This window comes from Neopsephotus bourkii, unplaced genomic scaffold (genome assembly GCF_033783945.1).
Source record: "Neopsephotus bourkii isolate Nb327-2 ecotype Australia unplaced genomic scaffold, CSIRO-AGI_Nbou_v1 NB_1292, whole genome shotgun sequence".
In the NCBI taxonomy this organism is placed as follows: domain Eukaryota; kingdom Metazoa; phylum Chordata; class Aves; order Psittaciformes; family Psittacidae; genus Neopsephotus; species Neopsephotus bourkii.
In genome coordinates this window covers 7,282,094-7,296,749 of record NW_026901776.1, presented here as the reverse complement: position 1 = coordinate 7,296,749, position 14,656 = coordinate 7,282,094, and the positions used below count along the sequence as shown (strand labels likewise).

The following is a 14,656-nucleotide window of genomic DNA, read 5'->3' as shown; positions in this document are numbered from 1 at the left end:
GAATGCTGCCAGGGATGAAGCATTTCCAACTTCCTTGGGCAACCCATTCCAGTGCCTCACCGCCCTCACAGTAAAGAACTTCTTCCTTATATCTAACCTAAACTTCCCCTGTTTAAGTTTTAACTCGTTATCCCTTGGCCTATCACTACAGTCCCTAATGAAGAGTCCCTCACCAGCATCCTTGTAGGCCCCCTTCAGATACTGGAAGGCTGCTATGAGATCTCCTCATGGTCCTCCTCTGCACTTGCTCCATGTCCTTCTTATGTTTAGGACACAATACTCCAAGTGCGGTCGCACAAGAGCAGAGTAGAGGGGCAGGATCATCTTCTTCAGCCTGCTGGTCACACTCCTTTTAATGCAGCCCAGGATACGATTGGCAAAAAAAGTTTTTGTTGCAGTTAAAAAACTTCAGTAAGATAAAGTGGGGGTGGGGTGGGGAGGGGTGTGTAAATCCTGGACAATCTAATTGTAGCTACATGTTCCAGTCATCTCTTCCCACTGCTCTCTGGTTTTTATTTTTATATTTATTTTCCCTCCTGACTCTTGATTTTAATCTCACAGTTGAGCTGTAATATAGGCTCTTGTAGCACTTAGCCTGGAATAAACTCAAGGTGGGTACTGCCTTGATTCCTCTTTGCAGTGCCAACAGGGCCAGCCAGTTGATGTGCCCCACCCAAAGGCCAGGAACAATACGAGTTTTTGTGTGATCCCCTGTAGGCAGTTTTGAGGGTTGGGATGACTAGCTTACAACTTGATGCATTTTAACCCTATTAGTTAGGAGGTCAGTGTGGCTGAACCTGTTTGTGAATTCTTGAGATTTTTATCAAACCTACCCATGAGTGGCCAAAGCACAGGGATAGAACTGTGCTGCAGATTGTTCCAACCAGAAGCAATCCTCCTCTGCTATCTGACTCCCTCAGGTAGCGCAGGCTTCAGATTTGACTTGTACTGAAGCTGCAACTATGGAAAATGGCCTGTGGAGTCTCAATATATTGATAAAATTCTTCCATTTATGTCCGAATTGTACGAAGACTGTAGTTGTACAGTTCAGTTTTGCTTTTTGTTGTGTTTAAACCCAAACCTCTTACACTTTAAATGTTTGCCCAAACATTTAGACAGGTGTTGGCTAAATAGTGATCCCGAAGTTACAACCATTTTGCTCTAGAGACTAAGAAAATACTTCTAGATCTCATAATCTGTCATGTTAAATATCTAAACTCAGTGTATTAATTTATTCAGTTTTCATTTATACTCCTTTTTTTTCAGGTATGGTATGAACATTTAGATTTCTCTGCATATTTTCAGTTAAATGCCAAACATTGTAAAGAATGAAAACTGCTTATGACATATAGACTGTTACAGTATTATTGTTAGTATAGTATTTCAGTTACTATTTTGATGTTATCCTAATGTGCATTACAAATAACCCTGAATATTATAATTAAAAATAAAAAAAAAATTAAATAAAATTTGAGCTTACATGTATAACTGATGCTGATTAGTTGTAATTACCCAGTATTTATATAAATGAGGAATAAGGGTTGCTAACATCCTGTGTGAAAGAGGGGGGGGATATTCTCTTTTTGTTATGAAAATGTAAGCAGTCTCATTTTCAGAGCCAGAATTTCTCAAAAACGATGAGTATTATTTTTTACATCCTTATTACATAAGGATACTACTCAGAAGCAAAGCATGAACAAGCTACACTAGAAACTGCGCAGCCTCCAAGGAAAGAGCAATATTACTCACAAGCCCTCTGGTGCACTTGTCTGTTTCTTGATTTGCCAGTAAAACTACTGATCTGTGAATCATATAGTAACCTTGAAATATCCTGGCAATAAGCTTGTATAGGGCTGCAGAGGTGGCTCTTGGGCTGTGGATTCCACTCCGTTGTTGCTGCATGCTTTTGGAGTAAGAAACGCAAGGATTTCTTGAAAGTCTGGAAAAAAGAAAAGTTATACAGCATCAGTAAGAGCAGTGGCATGCCACTGACAATAAAAGATGTCCAAAGAATCAATATTTCTTCCAGTGCTCTCCTTCCTGTGCAATGTATGTGTGATACATACAGACTTTTGGTGGCCCCTTTTCCTTCATGTTGAATCATAAGGTGTTTCAGCTCCACAGGTAGAGTTAAGAACATAATTCATGTTATTTTACGTGCTTAAGAAGCTTCTGGTGACAGTTTGTGTTTTGGTTCTCAAATGGTTAGTCAGACAAGTCACGAAGCCAGGCCTGCTTTGTATTGGAAGCTGACTCTGCTCATTTTCACATAAAGGCAGTGTTGTGTGATACTTCTTAATCAAATCCATTCGTGTCTGTCTTTCCACAGAAGTAAGCTGTGAAAACTACTGAGAAGTTGCAAATTTTTTTCTTTGTTTAGGCTACTACCAACGAAAGATGACTTTAACCTCAATTGTTAGCATGGTAATGCTGGTTTAACCTCTGAGGTAGAGCAGTGCGTAAGCCAGTCCATTACTGTCTATCCTTTGCCGATCTGATGGGTAAATATGCTTCATTCCAGTCTGTTCAGTCAGTTTGTTCTTGGTGAGACAGACAGCAGGTCACCTCATAGAACTGTGCTTGCAGACAGCAGATCACCTCATAGATCACTTTAGCTTGTGATGTGATGGCATTGGTGATCTTTCGTTCCAGCCAAATAGTGTGCTTTGATGTTCTCTCACTTTTTGGCTAGAAGGCTACTGGTTTATTTCTGCTGAACCTATTCAGAGGCAGGGAGGCAGGAATCACTACCACAGTGCACTAGTTATATACGCATTATAATCTTTGTGTCTGTACAGTTACTGCAAACTTAAGTTGTGTGTGGTTGAGGTGTTCCTCTTATTACTGGGAGGGATGGTGACCTTGTTGAGTTGACATGCTTCTTGCACATTCTTCAGGGTAGGAAGTGCTGACTCCCAGTGCCAGCATGTCTTTTCTTCTGTGCCTTTCTCTAAATCTGTGAATGTTAGATTCAGTTGTAGTTCTTTGTTCATCCCTGTTTGAGTGTTGAGGAGAAGCTTGATGCCAGTGACAGAGAACTTTTGATTCAGCTGAGAGTTTTTTGGCAAATGCATTTCCCTAACTGAAGGTGAAGATCAGCTTCATTGGAAAGTAGCCAGTGTTTTTCAGTCATCGTAATCTGGCTGCTCTAGTTGCTGACTGGTGGTTAAGGATTCTTCAGGTGTCTGTCAGGCTGTTTACTGGCTGTACTTGAGCAATGGAATTATGTCAGCTTGTGTCATATTCTAGAGCAGCTGCTATAGCTGGCCACCAGCAAATGGCCTTTTGGAGTAAAATTCACTTTGTCTGAGTTCTGAGAGTATTTAGGAGTTGAGAGAGCACAAGAGCCTACCTCTTACAGCGTACATGATTTGAGCATGAGATACAAAATCACATAGTTCTGCCTTTATGACTAGGAATAGATATCTTTTATACTATTTGAAGGAGATTTTTCACAGGCAACTAAATACTCTGCTATGAGTTGATAAAGGTTAGGTGTCTGTTTTCCAGTTTTATTTACTTCTGTACCATTTCTCTCCTCATCTCTCTCACCAAAATACCTTTTCCTGTTTTCCATTTTTTTCTCCCTCTTAATTGCAGTATTTCTTGAGAGCTTTCTTTCACCTATTTTAGAATTACAAATAGCACTTAGCACTTTGTTATAAGCAGGGTTTTATCTTTCTTTCGGCTGAACGTGCTGTACGTCATTTCTTTCACTAGTAGCATGGATGTAACATCTATCTATACAACAGTACACTAATTATATACTGCTTCAGTTAGTGAGCAGAAATACTGTCTTCTGCTTATTGTTGGTAAATACTTTTTATCTCCTGAGGGCTTTTTGTACACTTGTCTGTTCCTTATCCTCTATTAAATGTTTAGTCAAGAGAGGAGATAAATGCTGTCAAACAAACTAGAACAAACTAAAATTGCTTTATTTATTTTTTTTATTCCTTTTTATCTGTAATGCACATGCAGTCTAGAAGGGTTATGTGTGCAGTGCTTTGTGTGTTTACTGTTTATGAAACACAGTAAGCCAATTTCTTTTAAACAGTACAAATTAATTTTAAAATTCATTAAAATAACTTGGGGAGGCACACACTCAAGAGTTATGCTGGATGGTTTTGAGAAAGTAGATACTAAACTGTAGACTTCCTTTTGCAGGCCCAGATCGCCTTTCTTCAAGGTGAAAGGAAAGGACAGGAAAATCTGAAGAAGGATCTAGTGCGAAGGATCAAAATGCTGGAATATGCGCTTAAGCAGGAAAGGTACGCTGCTTTAGTGCTGGGTACATGGTGAAGAGATTCTGAACACAGCTACTTCTTTTGCCTTTGTACTTGACAAAAATAAGACTTATTTCTTCTGTATATATTCAGTTCTCAAACCGATAAATCTTGTTATACTAAATAAACTTTTTGGTATAAATGTCTATAGTAAAACCAATAGCTAACACAGCATGGCTAAAAAAATATGCAAATAAAACCCTTGGTTGATCAGTCATGAATACTTTTTCCTTGGTAAAATTACACTTGTACAGATTATACTCCACAACTACAGTGTATTTGCTTTTTGTTCAAAGTACTAGCTTTGTTTAATAATCTCTTGATAACCGAAATCTTGAGTAACTGTCTTCAGTCTAGTGATTGCTAGTTTTTAATCTTGCTACGTTTTTAATCTTTTCAGTAGAATAGACTTTACAGGAATATCTTCTGGAGGCTAATAGTGTGAGGGGTAAAAAAATGTTCATGTTTACTGGTTAATCAGATGTCTGTTTCTTTGTTCATGGGGATTTCAGAAGAAGTCCCCAGTCTCCTTTACATAGGAGACATACATAATTTTATTCTTATGTATGCTTTCCTGTTGTTCTAAACTCTGAGATAAATGAACTGGATTGTTTACCATGTTTCCAGAATTCTTTCTATTCAACTGATTTTATTTTGATTTTTTTTTTGGCCAAGTTAGTTTTAAAAAATTTTATCAGTAAAATGTCCTTTAAAATTTTTTGATGAAACAGTGTATTTACAGTACTACTGCAAAGCAATCATTGCTTACATACCATTTTCCTATCAGATAATTCCTACTTTAATGAGATACCAGTAAATAAATGTCTTTTAAATAGTTTGTATTAGTAGAAATAAGATTAAAAATATACACATATACAAATGATGAATAGCATATTGCTGCTAGATAACTTTAAAGGGGTACTAATAGTTGTACATTGCTGGATTGCATTTAGATTTGTTCATCTTACATGGGCTGCTTTAGGACGTGAGATGTACCTTGTACTATCCAGTTTAGCTCTTGATGGTAGCAACCAATATATCTGCTAGCGTGGAGTTCCAGCCAGGTTTCTTGGCCATGAGTAGCCTCAGGGCTGCAGCATGCTTGCTTCACCTTTATGGACTTTTTAGAGGAATGCTTAAGGTAGAGAACCTTTTTGCCCATGCCTTGCTATGGTAGTGATTGTATATCAAATAGCACAGAAAGATACCAAATGTAAGCCTTTGCACAGCTGTAAACAGCAATCTTCATTATGTATACATTTGATGCATAATTGTGAAGGTTGGAGTCACTTAAAAAAGACAGAGGCAATGAAGTATGTTCTTGTGCAGTTAAAGATAAGCTCTAAGGCATGTAAATTCAGTAAGATTTATGTATTTCAAAACTGGGGGAGCTATTTCTCGTTACTTAGGGATATCTCTAGTGCTTCATGTTCATAACCCACATAAATGTAAATACATTAGCAATTTATCTAAAATTATTAGACTGTATTAATACATTTCTGTGTGTTATCAAAGAAGCTTTGTAAGATTAAAAAATATAAATAAAAAATCCAACTTCTGTGGACTGTGAAATGGTCCCCTTGTTGAATTCAGTAAAATCCGTCTAAATTAAGACATTTAAAAGCTAATGCAGCAGTCACTGTCAGGATTAGGAAAAAATATTGTGGTTTCATATTAACAGTTTTTACACAGTTTTACATACAGTGTATGGTATTATCTTTGGCTTCTAAGGTCAGTAGGCTACTGTCAGCTGATCTGATCCAGTTTGACAGCTTCAGTATGGGTGTGCAATAGTTTATAAAGTAAATGTGATTCTTGTGAATGGTGTGTGCTAGGGACAGCTATTGATGAGTTTGTGGTTTTGAACAGCATTATTATTTGCCAGTTTCTGAAGGAAGTTTTGTATTTCTGCTGGAAGTGTCTCTCGGCAGTGTTCTAGCTTGATGCTTAAAAGAATGACAACATAGTGAGCTTGCAAGCCCTGCTCCCTTTCCCAGCATTTTCTTCAATCAGTCATTGGCTGGGTCAGGCAATAGCCAATTGGAGTGCTGGTTTTATCCATTGGGATCTTGGAGCTGGAAAATGAAAATCCTACAAGGTAGGAGGAGCTCTGGTCATGTTAGGGGAAGGTTGGTGTGGGTGGGAGGATATATTCTATATAATAGGTGTTCAGCATTTCTTTTATCAGCCAAATATTTTCAAAGTTTGCAATAAATAAAAAACTTTGGAAGCATTGTCATTGTGCCACTAGATGAGAACTTAATGTAATTCTGTATTGGGTAAGGTGGAACATGAGTTTTACTTACAGATTTACTTACTTTGAGTGTGGTGAGACAGTGGAACAGGTTACCCAGAGAAGTTGTGGCTGCCCCATCACTGGAAGTGTTCAAGGGCAGGTTGGGTGGGGCCTTGAGCAACCTGGTCTAGTGGAAGGGGCCCCTGCCCACAGTAGGGGGTTTGGAAGTAGATGATCTTTAAGGATTACCTTTTCCTTGTGTGTATAGGAAGCCCAATTATTTCTGCTGAATAGTCTTAATACACTTAAGTAGCAAAAAGCTTAGGAGGAGGTACCTAATAGTTAAGCAATATCACTTTCCAACAGCGGTTTTGATGTAGTTTTGCCAACATTCAGTAGACTGCAGTGTGAAGCTGTTCACAGTTGAGGGTTACTTTTTATTACTTTATCAATACTTTGTCCACCACCAGTAAATGGCATTGTTTCCTCTGGATTTTTTAGGAGCTATCTGTAATGTAGTACTGCTTCTCTCAAGTACATGTCCTGTTTCATCTAGTCTAGCTCATTTCCTGTTTTAACGTATTTTGAACAAAGAACTGGACTCCTGAGCCATGTCTCTAGAAACCCTAGATTTAATTTTATGTTGTTTTCAGCACTGGTGTGTCTGATCATTGTAAGGCTGGCGCCTTCTTCCCTGGGCAGAATATCTCGCTGTGCTGTTCCTGGCAATCGTTCTTGTTTATGTCTCTTGGTTTGGCGGCAGCTCCTAGATCTTCTGCGGATGTTTTGGCAGGCTCCCTCAGCACAGCTGGATCAGATGCTTCAGGTCTGGCGACAGATATTTCCAAGAAATAATGGCCTTTTTTGATCGGGACCAAACTTGTTTCTGTGTGAAGTATTCAAAAAAGTTTCACTGCTCTTAGTTTTAGGAAACTTAGACGCATGCAAGCTTTAAACGTTCCCCAAGCAACTCTTGAAGTGTTGTGGCAGCCATGTTGGATGTCTCCAAGCACTGTTTGTATAGAAGACACATAGTTTAAAGAAAATATTGCCAATCATAAAAGCAGAATTGTGTAATGAAGTGCAAAAGCCAACACAGTAGTAATTTTCATATTTATCTGAGTTAAGGGCATCTACCCACTAATGAAGTTTCACAGCTCCAAAATAGCTTTCTTCCAAACAAATTGAAGGTTAGTTTCCTGATGGAAGATTGCCTTATATAAAGTTGTATATTTCAGCTGGTTATTCTAAAGTAATTTTTCAGTCCCTGCATACTATTAATAATATTTGGAAATTGAGGGCACATGATCTGAGTTGAACAAGCTTCAGATAGTAAAGGCTCATCTTTTGTGATCTGTTTTCCTTCTTCTTCCCCTACCTCGAAACCACTGTCCTTGTTTTTGACCAGATGATACAATGGTTGGAGAAGTTTTGATTTTTCTTTAACTTGTTTACAGAAAAAATGCATATGCTCTTTTTTTGTGATAATAGTATCTCACTGCTGTGATGTATGAGCTGGAGTTCAATGTGAAGTGGAAAGGACCAGTTCAAAACTGTTAATAAGTCAACTGTGATTTCTGAAAAAGCAGAGAAATTAAGCATGACAAGTGGTCAGGAGACACTGTTACTGTAGAAATAGATAAACTATAAACATGCTAATGGAGTAAGATGCATTCAGAATTTGTATAGAAAAGAATTAGCTTATTTTATGAGAAGGTAGCCTTTGATTGCAGTATGCATAACTAAATAGTCAAGACTGCCTTTTCTAGTCTTGGAGTCTGACTTGTTGTGTTGAGCCCTTTCCTTAGTGTGCTTTAGAAAGAAGATTGTCTTTCAAACCTGTGACATTTCCAGCTGCGCAGTAGGAAAGTTCTAGTAACAAATCTTATAGAAGCTGTCTGAAGAAGGATAGAAAATAACTTCCTTGATGGACTGCTAGCTGCTGTCTGTATTGATTTTTTTTTTTTTCTTTCAATATTACTCCGAACTTCAGAAGCTGACTGTAGCTGAAAGAGAGTTCAGCAGGTCAGGTACTCTGACATGGTATTCATGTTTCTGTTTCACATCTGACCGGTGTCTTGCTCAGATACTTGAATTTATACTTATTGATTCTTATTGCAGGTTTGAGCTCACAGTATCACAGTATGTTAGAGATTGGAAGGGACCTCAAAAGATCATCTAGTCCAATCCCCCTGCCGGAGCAGGAACACCTAGATAAGGTTACACAGGAACGTGTCCAGGCGGGTTTTGAATGTCTCCAAAGAAGGAGACTCCACAACCTCCCTGGGCAGCCTGTTCCAGTGTTCCGTCACCCTCACTGAGAAGAAGTTTCTTCTCAAGTTTAACTGGAACCTCTTGTGTTCCAGTTTGTACCCATTGCCCTTTGTCCTATCATTGTTTGCCACTGAGAAGAGCCTGGCTCCATCCTCGTACCACTCCCCCTTTATATATTTATATACACTAATAAGGTCACCCCTCAGTCTCCTCCAAACTATAGAGACCCAGCTCCCTCAGTCTTTCCTCATAAGGGAGATGCTCCACTCCCTTAATCATCTTAGTTGCCCTGCGCTGGACTCTCTCCAGCAGGTCCCTGTCCTTCTTAAACTGAGGGGCCCAGAACTGGACACAATATTCCAGATGAGGTCTCACCAGGGCTGAGTAGAGGGGAAGGAGGACCTCTCTCGACCTACTAACCACCCCCCTTCTAATACAACCCAGGATGCCATTGGCCTTCTTGGCCACAAGGGCACAGTGTCGGCTCATGGTCACCCTGTCGTCCACCAGGACCCCCAGGTCCCTCTCCCCTACACTGCTCTCTAACAGGTCGTTCCCCAATCTATACTGGAACCTGGGGTTGTTTCTGCCCAGATGCAGGACTCTACACTTTCCCTTGTTATATTTCATCAAGTTATTCCCTGCCCAACTCTCCAGCCTGTCCAGGTCCCTCTGGATGGCAGCACAGCCTTCTGGCGTGTCGGCCACTCCTCCCAGCTTAGTGTCATCAGCAAACTTGCTGATAGTACACTCAATTCCCTCATCTAAATCATTGATGAATATATTAAATAATACTGGTCCCAGTACCGACCCTTGAGGCACTCCACTAGATACAGGCCTCCAACTAGACTCCGCCCCATAGACTACAACTCTCTGGCTTCTCTCCTTCAGCCAGTTCACAGTCCACCTCACTACCCGATCATCCAGACCACACTTCCTCAATTTAGCTGTGAGGATGCTGTGGGAGACTGTGTCGAATGCTTTGCTGAAGTCAAGGTAGACCACATCCACCTCTCTGCCATCATCCATCCATCGTGTTATTTCCTCATAAAAGGCTACGAGATTGGTCAAGCATGATTTCCCCTTGGTGAAGCCATGTTGACTGCTCCTCATAACCCTCTTATCCTTGATATGCCTTAAGATGGCACCAAGGATAAGGTGTTCCATCACTTTCCCAGGAATGGAGGTGAGGCTAACCGGTCTATAGTTACCCGGGTCCTCCTTCTTGCCCTTTTTGAAGACAGGAGTGACATTTGCTTTCCTCCAGTCCTCAGGCACCTCTCCCGTTTCCCAAGACTTGGTAAAGATGATGGAGAGTGGTCTAGCAATGACCTCCGCCAGTTCCCTCAGCACCCGCGGGTGCATCCCATCTGGACCCATGGATTTATGGATGTCCAGATTGCTCAACTGGTCTTTAACCCATTCCTCATCGACTAAGGCAGACCGCTCCGTTGACCTGTCTTCATCTGAGGTCTCAGCGGTACAGGGCTCTTCAGGACTGCCTCCAGCAGAGTAGACAGAGACAAAGAAGGCATTCAGTAACTCTGCCATCTCTGTATCTTCTGTCACCAGGGCACCCGTCCCGTTCATCAGCGGGCCTACATTGCCTCTGGTGTTAGTTTTACCTGCCATGTATTTGAAAAAGCTCTTTCTGCTGTCCTTGACCCCTCTCGCCAGCTTTAATTCCAAGGAGGCCTTAGTCATCCTAGCAGCTTTCCTACATCCTCTAGCAGCAGCCTTATATTCTTCCCAAGTGGCCAGCCCTTCCTTCCATGACCTGTAAACTCTTCTCTTCCACTTGAGCATACCCAGCAATTCCCTATTTAGCTTGATATTAGCATTTTTTTTTTTTTTTTTTTTTTTTTTGGTCATACTGTGGAGGTAAAAGTCTGTCTATGGCTTTTTGGTTTTAACTTTCCCAGAAATATTAAAAAAAAGGATTGCTTTTTGGGATTATCAGCTCTTCAATCGCCCACCTTTGTTAGGACTGCTGATCTGTAGTTCTATTGGTCTCTGCGTGTGATACGCAAACTTAAATCTTCTGAAAGATGAAATCTCAATCAGATAAATTTAAGGGCCAGTGGTATACAAACCCATGTAATCTGGATTATCCTCTTGAAGTAAAGCATACCAACAAAGCCTTTTAAAACTGTTGCATTATGAGTTAAAAAATCCCGCTGTTACTAGTTTAGAATGGGGATAGGATGAATAATCTCACTTTGCTGAACTGACTTTATAATGCCTTTAATGAGCAGGGAAGACTTCAGTAAGCAGAAAGAAGAATATTATTGTTGATTTAAGTGGGGAAAAAAATTGAAAATGAACATACACAGATTTAACAGATTAGGGTAAATATACTAGGAAGCTTAAAAAAATGCAGGCTGAATCTTTAAAAAATGGATTTCGGGCAGCAGGTGAGAGTTCTGGGGAATAAGAAGGATACAAGGAAAAATCCTTTCTGTTAACATAGCAAACATTTTACTTTGGTTCTTAGGGTGAGAACTACTAACAAAATTTTGACCATAAAATTAGTGAATGCATAGAGGATAATGGAACTTCGTATAAGACCCAAGAGCTTCATGCAAGTACTTCATGCCACAGAACTAACTGCTGTCTGAAATTATTGGCAGGAATTGAGCACAGTATAGGTCACTAATCCAAATCCGAGTATTAATGCTTACTCACTTTTGATAAGTCAAATCACAATAGATTAAACATTAGGGTCATTTGAATTGATGACTGCATAAAAATTGGAAGTTTTTGACAAAGTGTTTATAATTGGTGAGGTAGGTTAATCACAGAGTAGAGGATTTCCTAGTTCTTGATTAGTTATTGCTTTTTATTAGTGATGGTGGGGGGAAAAAGTATATATAGCATCAGTATTTAATGATAATGAAATGCAGTTGTTTTACCAAGGGAACATGTCTCTGCCAGTTAGATGTAGAAAACAGCTGGAAAAGGAAAGATAAATATTTTGATTGAGCATTCAGCTTTAATTTTATTACATTCTTAGTTATTCTCTTCTCTACTGACCAACATGTTTATCCCTGTTGATGTTAATGTATTTCAAGTGCATCCTTTCTCCTTTTATTGATGGTTGTTGCTCAGCTGAGTTAAAGCTTAGGGCCCTGGCTCTTGAGGAGCAAGTCAGTTCCTTCATCTGTCATTGCTGCTGTGCATTTCTTCAGTCTGCCTTTACCCTTCTCATCCAGAATTAAATTTTTATTATAATTAAAAGGCAGTTGGATTAGTAGGAAACTAGTACTGTCTATACCAAAGCATAATAACTACCAAGCATTGCTTCCCACAGCACCATTTTGTCAGAAGTAATGAGTTTTCTTAATGAAATGGGAAAAGGCAAAAAAATCCCCCAGTAATGCAATAAAAATGTCTGAGAAGCAATCAAGAGGTGCAGGTAATTTGAAAACATTACCTACAGTCATTCTTGATACAGTCATTCGAGCTTAGTGAGACTTGGCCTGTACAATTATGAAGTGTCACACCCATTAATTTAGAAAAAAAAAACATTTTAAGTGGAAGAGTTCCCTTGTGTGTAGTGGAGCTAATGAAGCCCATTTTCGTGTTGGTGTATGTGAGGGGTTTTGATGGGATTTTGTTTGCTTCTTTTTTTTCTTTTTATCTTTTGTGGCCTGGATCTTGTTGCTTTATACCTAGCTCCATACATCTGCATTGGAGCTGTATGTGTGTGCTTGTGTTGTCCCACTACAGACAGGCTGCACGCCCAGCATTGCCTGAATTCTTACCTGCTTTTTATTCAGTGTAGGAACTAGTATGAATGCTACTTTTCTATCCCTTTATGAATGATTACAAAACTTTGTAGGGAATTAGGTTTTTCTGAGTGGCCTTAAGTTTTCATGTTTGGGAGGAAGCAATCATAGAAACAAAAGTTACAGTGAGTGCAAGAGAAGGGGGGAACAGATTGTGAAACTGGTTGAGGCTCTCTTTACCTCTGTTTCTGTGTTACTGTGTTATAAGACTAATGAATTTTTAATAACTTACATGTGCATTGTAATGCTTTTGTAAGCATTCTTTTGTGTGTTTAAAAAGCTTATAGACAGTGACTCTGTAGGATGAAGATTTTAAAATTAAAAACCATTTTGTTTTTCTTCTAGCTATTCTTACTGTGATTATATTGCATGGGATGCTGTCAGTGCTACATCTGGTGTAGAATAGTTCCAACCAATTCCTGCTGCTGTTGGAAAGCACAGCACTTCAAATAATAAAACTGAGGTTTGCTTAATTGAGGTGACAATATGGAATATGAAGTAGATGGCATTGAACTGGGAAAAAGAAAAGTTTCATAGTGATCACTAAAAAAGAAAGGGGTGGGGAGGGAAACAGAGTATAGCTTGTCCACAGGGAGGAAACCTGTAGCAAGAACATTTTGTAAAATCTGCAGTCCACTGATCCCTGTGTTTCATCGGTATTCATTTTGCAATTATGTGCCAACCTTGGAAAAAATGATTAAGAAAAATTACGTATCTGAAGTCCTGCTGAAATTGCTTCCTTTGTTTTGTTCCTAGCCTGGAAGAAAGGAGTGGCTTCTCAAGACAGGTGACATTTGTATGTTCAGAGATACCCTTTAAATGTACTAATAGTTCATTATTTTTTTTCTTTCAGGGCTAAATATCACAAATTAAAATATGGCACAGAATTGAATCAGGGAGATATGAAGCCACCAAACTATGATTCTGGTAAGAATTTATTAAGAATGAGCTCATTATTAGCATAAGAGCTTGAGTGTGGTTTGTGTAAATGCTGAAGTGACAGTGTTAATAAAATAAGCTGGTGGGAATAGAGATAATTAATAAAGACTGTATTTTACACCTGTAAAATAAAAAATATATGCTAATGCTCTCGAGAGTCTTATTAATAAATGAGTTTAGATTAAAAAAAGCCCTCAAAACCCAAACCAACAAACTGCTACTTGAGAGAATAATTTTTTTTTCTTCCTTGTAATGTATATGGGTGTTTTGGAACAGGGAGATACTGGATTTTTAGCTACAGAATCCTTTTGTCTTTGAATAATTCTTCTAAACAAGAAGTTAATGTCAAAAGGATGTGGAATGTATAGTACGTAATATTTTCAATTACTTGAATGGTATTCCAGGCAAAAAAGTAATGAAAGTGCATATTACACGTGAGAGTTTGAGAGTGGGAATTTACTTACAAAATTCCAGTGACAGTTGGAAATGCATACAACTAACTTTAAGTGCCATGCTGTGAGAGGACAGTTTTACACCTTGGTCCCTGGAAAGCTGATTTGTTTTTCTGGAGCTTGCATCTCTTAGAGTTTACTTCTACTTCACACAGTTTTAAGCACTGAACTTGAGGAATTAAGAATTTAAATTACTACCTTTTATCCCTCTCTCTATGTCCCTATCTTTCCTCGAGGGAAAAAAAAAAAAAAAGGAGCAGAGAGATCAGCTTATAGGTCAAAGCCTTGAAAAGAAAAGTAATAGGTGATGATTTTTATATCTCAGTCTCCTGATGTTCCTACTACAGCAACAAAACTAGAACCACCTGTACATAAAGGAAGACTATAGAAAGTCTGCAGACCTCAGCTCTGTCACTTGGTTTGTGAAAGGGATGGTCTTGTTTGCTCTTATGGTTAATTCTTACCTTATTGGATTCAGAAGGTCATTAAAACAGAAACAAAAAAATCCAACCCCTTGCCAACTGATGAAACTTTACACCAGGCTTTTATTGTCCAAGATGGAATGAGGTTTTGAGATCTTTTATTTCACATTATCAAGGTTATTTCCTTAACTGAAGTAATAGTTTAATTTGGTGTTACTAAGTGGACGACCCTGATCTGTATCTGGACCACTAGGAAACTTTG

The 14,656-nt window shown here is 39.0% G+C and overlaps 1 protein-coding gene across 6 annotated transcripts in view; it reads left to right on the top strand.

Moving 5' to 3' along the window:
- STRN (striatin) overlaps nucleotides 1-14,656 on the top strand; it is a 63,677-nt gene that overhangs the window by 9,115 nt on the left and 39,906 nt on the right. For 5 of the 6 annotated variants that reach the window (XM_061365846.1, XM_061365848.1, XM_061365845.1 and 2 more), the window contains exons 2-3: nucleotides 4,165-4,268; nucleotides 13,435-13,508. In XM_061365846.1, coding sequence (XP_061221830.1) covers nucleotides 4,165-4,268; nucleotides 13,435-13,508 — 178 coding nt within the window. Of the gene's footprint in view, nucleotides 1-4,164; nucleotides 4,269-7,046; nucleotides 7,346-13,434; nucleotides 13,509-14,656 lie in introns of those variants that run through there. The other variant, XM_061365850.1, reaches the window with a different exon arrangement.